Source organism: Geotrypetes seraphini, chromosome 1 (assembly GCF_902459505.1).
Source record: "Geotrypetes seraphini chromosome 1, aGeoSer1.1, whole genome shotgun sequence".
NCBI lineage: Eukaryota > Metazoa > Chordata > Amphibia > Gymnophiona > Dermophiidae > Geotrypetes > Geotrypetes seraphini.
Genome location: NC_047084.1, coordinates 168,870,207 through 168,881,261, shown reverse-complemented (window position 1 = coordinate 168,881,261; position 11,055 = coordinate 168,870,207). Strand labels below are relative to the sequence as shown.

The following is an 11,055-nucleotide window of genomic DNA, read 5'->3' as shown; positions in this document are numbered from 1 at the left end:
CAGCATTTACAAGGAAAATGTAACTGAAAAGTTGCTCCCATACTCAAAACTGACTGACCATGAGCCAGGAAAAAATGTTGTTTCTTAATTGTAATATGTCAGCTTTGGTAAACTGCATTTTAATTTCCAGTGCTTTTTGTAGGGTTTGTTTACTGGAGCGGTGTCTTCTTCCCTCCCCGCCTGCTCCCTTACCACCTTATAATATAGCGTAGCTCGTTAGATATTAAACCTCCTTGGGCAGCGGAATATACCTCGACCTCTGTAATTTGCCTCAAAGTCGAAGTTGGAAAGATACGATAAATCTAAAATCCAAACACTCGCCTAGCTCTTTCCTACCCACCTTCGCTTTGATTCCTTATCTCACACCATAATATGCTGTTTTATGGGGCTAATATCAGTGACCACCCTGCAGTTCCTTCCTATTCTGCCTTGGCATTTGTGATAAATTAATAAGAAAATGAAATATATGATGTCGTCCTATTTTTTTTTTTTCCCTATTATCTTTAAAGTGTATTTGCGCTAGTTGAACATCCGCGCTCCCTCGTCACCCACACGCCGCTCTTCTCTCCCCCCTCCCAGGTCAGTCTGCCTGCAGCCCGCCGCCGCGCGCTTCTGGGGCGGATATCCTGTCGTGCTCGAGCGGAAGTCTGTCTGGTAGCCCAGAAGCCGGCTTGACCCCCCGAGGTAGTGAGCACGCTGCGTCGCCGGGTAGAAGATGGCTAACCCAAGTCTTACCAACAAGCCCTCCAATCCCAGTAACCCCTGCGTTTTTTTTAACGTGGAAATCGGCGGGGAACGAGGTGAGAGGCGCTTGAAGGGGGTGGGGGTGGGGAGCAGATCGGGCTCCACTTAGGGATAAGGTTACAGTTACAGCGTAGTCCTGTTTGGGAAGAGTGTGACTTGCTGTGTGTACAGTTTATTGGTAGCAGGTGAAGCGGGCGCCGGGGCTTTTGAGGGCGGCGGCGCGAGCCGTTTGAATCGCCTCCACGCGTTTGCGACTTGCGCAGCCTGGCGCGTTCCATTCATAAATGGGGCGATTCACTGCTGTAGGTCACGTGGCCCTTAATAAAGGGTTTGCCTTTCATTGGCATAAACCCGATTGTTAAAGACCCCGCACGGGCTACTGGGCTTGATGGACCATAGGTCTGACCCAGTAAGGCTATTCTTATCGAAAGATACAGGGTATTCCTGTGCTACAATCTGTGCATTTTATTTGGATTATGCTTTTCTTTTTTTTTTTCTTTCAGCTATAGGTTTCATTCAACAAAATATGGAGGAAAGAATTCAAAAAAGAAAAACGTGAAAAGATCACACTGAATGCATTACATAAGCTTTTGAAAAACGTGTTTATGTAATGCATTCATAGATTTCATTCAGGCACAGTAGGTATTTTCCTGTTCCTGGAGATTTTACAATCTAAGGCAGTGTCCCACAAACTTTATCGAGCGGCGGCTTAAGGCTTCCGGAAATGTGTGGATGCTGCTGTGATGACATCACGCGCATGCGCGAAGGCCCGTGTTGGTGCCGGCTGATTGCCTACAGGACGTGCCTATTAGAGAATGAATGACATGGGGAAAAAAATCTGTCCCCATAACTGCCCCGTCAACGCCATTCCCTTCACCGCCCCGTCACCGCCATCCCTTTCATCGCCCCGTCACTGCCATTCCATTCACCACCCCGTCACCTTCCCCGCAGCATCCATATAAGTCTCAGTACTGCAATATTTAGCTTATTCCTTCCTTATAAATCAAAGTTCTGGCTGCTGAACTAGAGAAAGAGATATTCAGCTGGCAGAGCTTTGTTTATAAATTTTTATCAACACAACTAATATACTACTTTATCCTAAAGCAAAAAAAAAAGAAAATAAATAGAATTTTTTTTTCTACCTTTGTTGTCTGGTTTCTGCTTTCCTCATCTTCTCATTCAGTTCCTTCCATTCACTGTGTGTCTTCTCTCTGCGTCTTCCATTTGCTCTGTTACTGTACCTCTCCCTCCACCCCTCCCCCCAATTGGTCTAGCACCCATCTTCTTCCCTCCACTCCCCCATAGTCTGGCATCTGTCTTCTTCCCTTCCAGCGTCTTCTCCCTACTCTGTCTTCTACATTTCCCTTCATGGTCTGTTCCTCTCCACCCTCCTTCAATGTCTGATCTATTCCTTTCCACCACCACCCTTCCATCCCTCCTTCACCATCTGTTCCTTTCTACCACCCTTCAGCTCCTCTTGCGTGGCCTATCTATCTTATCTACCTCCCTCTTACTTTCGTGGCACGTTACAATGTAATTTGTGCAAGCCGCTGGAGCCTGTGAGCTCGGTCCCCAAACAATCTCGCTTCTATGTTTCTATTTTCCCCATTTCTAATATCTCCCCTATGTATCTGGCTTTGCCCCCCCCCACCCCCGTGTCCATATACCATCCCCATGGCATGTATGTCCCCTTTATGTTTCTGTCCCTATGCCCCCATGCACATAATTTCCCCTCTGGTTTCTGTTACCTTCCTGTGTCCAGATTTCCCCTGTCTTCCTCTTCCACACCAATGTGTCTCTTCTCTTCAACCCCATCTAGCTTCTTTCCCTCTTTCTTCCCCCCCCCCTGCTTCTAGCATCTGGTTCATCTGCCTTCCCTCCCCTTTCTTTCCTGCTGTGGGTTTCTTTCTCTCCCTCTTCATCCCCTTGGCCCAGAATCTCTTTCCCTCCCACTCCCTCCTTCCTAGTGTGAGCCGGGAACACGCGCAGTCCAGCAGCCTCCTCCCGCCCGATTGCAGCGTTCAGTCAACTCCCTCCCTCCACCTCACCTTAGATGCCGAGTTTGCCAGCTTTCGTTTTTGCCCAGCTGCTCGCGTTCAAAAAGCTGCGCAAGCGCGGCTGCTCTGTTGTTCAATCTTCTCCTCTGACGCAACCTGAAACAGCAAGTTGCAGCAGAAGAGAAGATTGAATAACTTGATCAGCTGCACGTACGCGGCTCTTTGAAAGCGTGCGGCTGGCGAAAAAGAAAGCCGGCAAACTCTGCATCTAAGGTGAGGTGGAGGGAGGGAGATGGCAGAACACTACGATCGGTGGGTGGGGGCTGCTGGACCGCGTGATCCTTCATTGCCTCACTGCGGAGACAAGTCCTTTCACCGCTCCACGGGGTGGTGAATGGCCTTGTCCCCGCCCCGCAGCGACCACTATTTTTTCTTTCCCCGTTTCGGCGGGTTACCCGCGGCTACTCACGGCTAGCCGCGGGTAACAATCACCGTGTCATTCTCTAGTGCCTATCACCACAAGCGGCACATCCTGTAGGCCAGTGTTTCTCAACTCAGTCCTGAAGTACCTCCTTGCCATTCAGGTTTTCAGGATAACCACAATGAATATGCATAAACTTAATTTGCATATACTGCCTCGATTATATGCAAATGTCTTTCATGCATATTTACTGTGGATATCCTGAAATCCTGACTGGCATAGGGGTACTCCAGGACCAAGTTTAGAAACACTGCTGTAGGCAGTCAGCTGGCGCCTCTCCTCCCCAGTGTGTCTCAGCACACCTGAAATCTCAGGAGGCATGTAATTTGTGATACACTGATCTAAAGGATTCCTTTACTAAGGGGGAGGGGGGAATTCATCAATGTTAAGATGGGTTATTTTACTTCAAGTTGTGCTATTTTAGCTCAGGGTCTCATTGGATAAAATGGAATCCTGTGCTAAAATAGCATAACTTGTGGTAAAATAACCTTCTTAACAGTAGCCCACATTAATGAATTCCATGCCTCCCCTCTTAATGCTGGTAAAAAGTGACCCATCAACTGCAACAATTTATTATCTATAGCGCAGTGCTGTACATTAAACACACAAGAGGCAGTTCCTGCCTGATGGAGCTTACAATCTAATTATGACAGACACATAGGACAAAAGGATGAATTTATATACGTTACTCAGGTAGGGAATTAGAAGAGGAATGATGGGGCGGATAGGGTGTGGAACTATGGAGGGAATGACCAGCAGAACTAGGTGCTTTACAAGTTAGTTGGGTTAGGACCTAAACACAGCTTCAAAAAAGTGGGTTTTCAGCCTGGATGTGAATACCATTAGAGATGGAGCCTGACGTACCGAGACAGGTTGTTCCAGGGATAGGGTGCAGCAAGGTAGAAGGGATGGAGTCAGGAGATGGCCGTAGAGGAGAAGGGTACTGCCAAGAGAGACTTGCCCAATGAATAGAGTTCTCGGGGCAGATGGTAGGGAAGGATAAGAGAGGAGCAGGGCTGGCATTTAGGGAGGAGCAACAGGGCAACTGCCCTGGGCCCTACAGCTCCAGGGGGCCTCACTTTTCAGGCAACACCAAGCTAACTCCAGAGATGAAAAGCCCTCTTTCTGCTGTCTGCCTTGTAATCCGGAGTCTATACAAGGCCCAGCACCAGTGCTAACTTAAATGATACAGAGCCTTCAAGTCTATCTGCTCACGAGGCCCTGTTGGTACCGCCCCTCTGACGCATATGTCAAAGTGGGTAGAGCCGACAGGGCCTTCCTGAGTGAATGGACTCTAACGCTCTTCATTGTTGAAGTTAGTGCCAGTGCTGGGCCTTGTGTGGACTCCAGGTCAGGCAGAAGGGGGAAGGTTAGAGGAGGATAAACGCTGGACTTGCCTGGAAGTGGGGAGGAAGGCGAGAGGGGGCGATAGGGAAATGGAAAGAGTTGTTAAAGATAGATGGATGGATGGGTGGGGAGAAGGGGATTAGATATGCTGCTTATAGGATTGAGAGGAAGGGAAGAAAGGAGGAAATGCCCATGGATGGAAGGGGAAATGAAAAGGGAAAGATATGCACATAGCTGGAGAGAGTTGGTAAGGCTGGTGGAAGGGGAGAGAGTAGGACGGGAGAGAGGAGAAATGCTGAACATGAATGGAGGAGATGGAGAGGGGATATGCTGCATATGAGATGGAGAAGAAGGGAAGAAAAGAGGAGGAAATGCACATGGATGGAGGGGAGGGACGGGAACTGAAGAGAAAGGGTTGATATGCACATGGATGAAGAGGAAGGAAAGGGATGCATATGGATAAAATGGAATGGAAGGAAATAATAATAATAATAATAATTTTATTTCTTATATACCGCTATATCCTAAGTTCGAAGCGGTTTACAGTGAAGTCGTGTCTAGAGAGAGTACAGTGTTAACAGTAGGATACAGGATAATACAAAATGAGCAGGTACTGGGGTGATTACAAAAGGTGCGAGATATCAACACGAAGAACAGTTACAGGATGTTTACAATGAGATACAGGGTACTGGGGAGTTTACACTAAGGTACAAGATTTTAACAGGAGAACAGTTACAGGATGTTTACAATAAGATACAGGATAATACCAAGTGAGAGGGTACTGGGGTGTTTACAGTAAGGTTCAAGATATTAACAAGAGAACAGTTACAGGATGTTTACAATCAGATACAGGATGTTATACTAAGTTAGAGGATGATACAATGCTGTTTACAGCTAGATATATATGATAAGCGTAAGAGAGGTACAGCATTAAGTGTTGGGGGAGGAGAAAAGGAAGGGGGAGGACTTTCGAGGTGGTTTATAACTGGTAGGGGGAGAGTTTAGGTGGTGTTGAAGAGGCGGGTCTTCAGAGATTTTCTGAAGTCCGCGTATGATGTGGCTTCGAGTATTGGTTTTGCTAGCCATGTGTTCAGTTGGGCTGCCTGGAAAGAAAGCATTCTGTTTAGGTACTTCTTGTAGTGACATGATTTCAGGGATGGGTAAGTAAAGAGGAGACTAGAGAGAGGAGATGCACATGGATGGAGGGGAATGGAAGAGAGGAGAAAAGAAGCACATGAATGGAGAAAATAGGCAAAAGTTGGATATCCAGATCTGCTGAATCCGGTTCATAGACAAAACCGCCGAAGACAAAGGTGCGCGCCGACAACTTAGCGCAAGACGGAAGTGCGCGCCGAAGAAAAAGAGTGTTTTTAGGGGCTCCAACAGGGGTTTTTGTTGGGGAACCCCTCCAAACGTTTCTTAATACAGATCGCGGCGGCGTTGTGGGGGGCTTGGGGGGTTGTAACCGCCCTCTTTATACTGGAAACTCAACTGTTTCCCTGTTTTTTAGGGAAAAAGTAAGGTTTTCAGTAAAATGTGGGGGGTTACAACTCCCCAAACCCCCCACAATGCGGCGCAATCTGTATAAAGTAAAGTGGGGGGGTTCCCCCTCACGCCCCCCGTCGGAGCCCTTTAAAACAGTCATTTTCTTTGGTGCGGGCCTCCACATTGCGCTCAGTTGTCTGCGTGCGCCTTTGTCATGGCGCACTTTTGACCTGACTCCGCTGAATCCACTGTATACCTCCTCCAGGATCTAGTCAAGCTTGCAGAGGACCCAGCTTTTACTTATGCACTGCTCTGAATCCTCTGCTGTCTCTGACATGAGGCCCCCAACTTGCCCTTCTTTATTTCAGATTCACTGCTTTCTCAGTTTGTCCCAGATCCTGTGTCTGTCCTAGCCACCTTTATGTTTTTTTAAAAAAAATATTAAAGTTGAATCTGGGAATCTATGTATCCAACTTTATTGTATGACAATCTCCTAGCCACTCGAGCTGTAACACTCGACGTCCAACTCTACAACCTATTGACCTCGACCACAGACTACAAAACTTTCAAAAAAGAAATAAAAACCCTTCTATTCAAAAAACTCATAAAACCGAACTACCTCAATCAGAAATGTCCCAAGTATCACCAGCAACTACCCCATATGTACTTTTAATACCATGACAATTCAAATGTAATCCTTAGCAACTCAAAGAAATGAACAAACTACTCCCGAAATACTTCTAATGTCCTGACAATCCATTTGTAATCCGCCTTGAACCGCAAGGTAATGGCAGAATAGAAATCCGTAATGTAATGTAATTGTTGAAAAGTCAGATCCAGAGAAGGCCCCTGGATACAACTTCAATGTAGAAAATAAATCCCGAAGCTCCTGGGCAAGGTAAGCCCTGCCGAAGCAGAGCAGATAAGGGTGGAGAAGTAACCACTGGATCTGGGACAGACTGAGGCAGTAGAGAATCCAGGGCAGGCAGAATAGGATCATGGGCAGAACAGGGCAAGTTGGAGTCCCATATCCAAGACAGCAGAGGATCCAAGGCAGCACATAAGTAAAAGCTGGATTTTCCATAGACACCATTGTAGAAGGTATAGAGCAGATCCAGAGGATCTGGCTTTAACCAGTCCTGACAGATGGAGAAAAATGGAAAGAGAGGAGGAGGATACATCACACATTGGATGGATGAAAGGAATATACTGCCTTTTTGTGATTACAGTCAAAGCAATTTACATATTATATACAGATACTTATTTTGTGCCTGGGATAATGGAGGATTAGGTAACTTACCCAGAGTCACAAGGAGCTGCAGTGGGAATCAAAGTCAATTCCACAGGTTCTTAGGCCGCTGCACTAACTACTAGCTTACGCCTCCACTTTAATGATGGTACATTGAATGAGTGTAGGAATCAAACTCATATTTCTCTCGTTGCTTCACTTGTGTTTCCAAATCTTAATCTTTGTAATGTCATTGTCTCCAAACAGCAGTTTTCCTTTTATTATCCTCTGTAATGTCTTCCAGTACTCAATACTGGTCAAATCTCTGTATTGTGTAAAAGTATTATTTGTGTAGGATTGCAAAACGTTGTCTTGACGTTTAGCATAGAAATAGACCATCATTTCTACTAGTCATGATCAATACTTGTAGTACTTCGCAATTGCCCAATATTCATCCCACCAGCTCTGCTGCTTGCTATGACCATCTTCTTTTGAAAGTTTTTTGACATATTATCTCTTGTCATCTTTCAGCTGGCCGAATCATCCTTGAACTGTTTGCAGATGTGGTACCCAAAACAGCAGAAAACTTCCGTGCCCTCTGTACTGGAGAAAAGGGGATTGGACCTAGCACTGGAAAACCATTGCATTTTAAAGGATGTCCCTTCCACCGAAGTAAGTGCAGGCAAATCTTCTTTTCAACATTGAAACTAAGCATCTAGCTCAAACCAATGAGCTGTACATGTTAACCAGGTAAAAAAGGATTATCCCAGGACAAGCAGGCATGATATTCTCACATGTGGGTGACGTCATCTACGGAGCCCCAGCGCGGACAGCTTTTCAAGCAAACTTGATTGAAGTTTCAAGTTTCAAGTGCATGCCTTCTTGTCCTCTAGAGGGCGCATCCCCACCTCGTGGTCTTCAGTTCAGTTTTTTCCGCGGAGCCAGAAGCCCTGTGGAAATTGTGCTCTCTTTTTTGTGCCTTCTGACACCGCGTCTGAGTCGTTTTTTTCGGTCGCTGTGCTTGTTTTCTTTATTATTTTATTCGTGTGTTCGTTTCTCGTCGGGGAAAAAAAAAAACAAAACACAGATTTTCGTTCGGCTCCGGGGGCTCCCGGTAGCCGCGGCCGCGGGACCTCGTTCCGTTCTCGGCCGTTTTTTGGTTTCATGTCCCGTCCTTTGACGGGCTTTAAAAAGTGCACCCGGTGCGATCGGCTACTCTCTCTCACCGATCCCCACCGGTGGTGCTTACTTTGCCTGGGTCCCGAGCACCCCACCGATTCCTGTCCCAGGTGCTCGACTTTTCAGCCTAGAGCTCTCCGCCGCCGTCGTGCCAGAATGGCGGAGCTCTTTGCTGTCGACCCCGTGGAGCGGGCCTCGACGTCGGCCTCGGCTTCGGCCCCGGCCTTGACCTCGGCCTCGCCGAGGCATTCTGCTTCCTCGAAGCCGGCGTCCTTAACCTCGAAGTCGACAGGGAGTAAGTCCTCTCTTCCTTCCTCAGCTCCGACTTCGAAGAAGCCATCCTCGGGATCCTCGACGGGGGCGGGTGGGACGTCCTCGGCCCCGCCCCGAGCGTCGAAGTCGGGTGCCCCGAGGGAATACTCGAGACCGAGGTCGCCCTCAAGGGAGCACCCGCCGGCCCCGGATCTACCGGACATGATGGGGGTCCCGGTGTTTCAGGACTTGCTCCGTGCCCTCATTGCCTCGGAGCTGTCCGGCGCCTTAGCGCACCTGCAGCCGGCTTCGGCCCCGAGTGCCCCGGCTTTGGCGGCCTCGGTCTCGGTGCCCTCGACTTCGGCCCCCGGGGTGGCTCCGGCATCGACCCCGACCTTGCCCTCGACCTCGGTCGACCAACCGGATCGGAGTGTGCGGCCTCGGGACAAGGTGCGGAGAGTTCGGAGGATCTCTTCCACCTCTTCCTCGTCGAGGTCCTCCCGGGGCTCCTCGCCCTCGGGTCGGCCTCGGCCGAAGCGCCGGCCGGGGAAGCTCAAGCGGTTCCGCTGGTCTCCTCGGAGGCGCGGTCGCTCTTCGCCGACCGGGGCTGAGACGCTACGTGTCTCGGAGCTCCGCCTCGATAATCCGAGGCTTTTCCGCTCCTCCGAGGTTGAGCGTTCGAGGGATTCTTCGCCGAGACGGAAGGGGCGTGCCTCGGTGCCCCATACCCCGGGGACTTCCCGCAGGGGTTCCTCGGGGCGTGGACGGTCCCCGACCCCGTCGAGGTTGCTTGGTGCGGCTTCTTGGGGTTCGGGGTCTGGCACGGGTAAGGAACCTCGTTACTCCCATGAGGCTTCCCCTTCCTTCTTGGCGACGAGAATTTCTCGATCTCCCTCTCCGCCTTCGAAGCCCTCCTCCTTTTCAAGATTTGTGCTTGATATGGGGAGGGCTTTGGACCTTGATCTGGCATCAGGTTCGCATTACACGAAGGAATTTTTGGAGGAGCAGGATTTGCCCTCTCCCCCTAGAGAGACTCCTCGGCTGCCTCTCAACAAGGTTCTCCACCAGACCTTCCTGAGGAACTTGGACTCCCCTCTTACAGTCACAGCAGTTCCATCAAAGATGGAGTCTAAGTATCGCACAGTCCCTTGCAAGGGCTTCGATAAAGCGCAGCTATCCCACCAGTCGTTGCTGGTGGAGTCAGCGTTGAAGAAGTCCCAGCCGTCTAGGGTCTCTACGGCGGTCCCCCCCGGGCGGAAGGGTCGGACCCTGGACAAGTTTGGTCGTCGCCTCTATTCCAACTCCATGATGGCTGCCAGGGTCCTTAATTACGCATTCACCTTCTCATCCTATTTAAGGCAGATGGTGAAGGCGTTGCCCAGGTATTATGGGGTCCTGCCGGATTCCCATAAGGGGGATTTTGGTACCTTTATGGCCAATTTGTCCCAGCTGCGTCTCTACCTTTTTCACGCAGTTTACGACGCGTTTGAGTTGGCCTCTCGTGTATCCGCCTTTGCGGTGGTGAAGCGCCGTCTCGCGTGGCTTCGTACCCTGGATATGGACCCGAACTTGCAAGAACGTCTGGCCAATCTTCCATGTGTGGGCTCCGAGTTGTTCGATGAGTCCTTGGAGGCGGCGACCAAACGCTTGTCGGAACATGAGCACTCTATCGCCTCATTGGTCCGTCCTAAACCCCGGGCCCCGCCGCAGAAGCCGTTTAGACCTCCTCCGCGGTGATACCCGCAGAAGTCTACGCCGGCTTTCTCGAGGCCTCCGCCCCGGCGTCCCCCTCAGCAGGGCAGAGCGTCCCAACCAAAGCCTCAGGCGCAAGGGGCATCTAAGCCGACTCCGTCTTTTTGACGTGATGCGCGGTTGGGGGCGGGCCCCCTCCGCACTGTCGAAGGATACCCTTCCTATCGGGGGTCGATTGCAGGCCTTTCTTCCAGCCTGGGCCGAGATCACGTCGGACGCTTGGGTGCTCCGGATCGTCTCAGAGGGTTACTCGCTAAACTTCTTAGCCTTGCCGCCAGAACATCCGCCGGGGGCTTCTCTTGGCTGTCGAGACCAGCTTCCTCTTCTCTTGTCAGAAGCCAGGTCCTTGTTGAGTCTCCGGGCGGTGGAGCCAGTGCCCCCCGACCAAAGGGGACGGGGTTTTACTCCCGTTACTTTTTGGTCCCGAAGAAAACAGGGGACTTGCGCCCCATTCTGGACCTCCGGAGGCTCAACAAGTTCCTTGTCCGGGAGAAGTTCCGTATGTTGTCCCTTCCAGTCCTGTACCCTCTGTTGGAATCGGGGGACTGGATGTGCTCACTGGACCTGAAGGAGGCATATACTCATGTTCC

The 11,055-nt window shown here is 50.0% G+C and overlaps 1 protein-coding gene across 1 annotated transcript in view; it reads left to right on the top strand.

Moving 5' to 3' along the window:
- The first annotated feature begins 606 nt into the window (after window positions 1-606).
- PPID (peptidylprolyl isomerase D) overlaps window positions 607-11,055 on the top strand; it is a 77,472-nt gene continuing 67,023 nt past the window's right edge. The window contains exons 1-2 of the mRNA XM_033941440.1: window positions 607-800; window positions 7,814-7,954. Of these exons, the coding sequence (XP_033797331.1) occupies window positions 716-800; window positions 7,814-7,954 (226 nt within the window). The 5' untranslated portion in view covers window positions 607-715. The remainder of the gene's footprint in view (window positions 801-7,813; window positions 7,955-11,055) is intronic.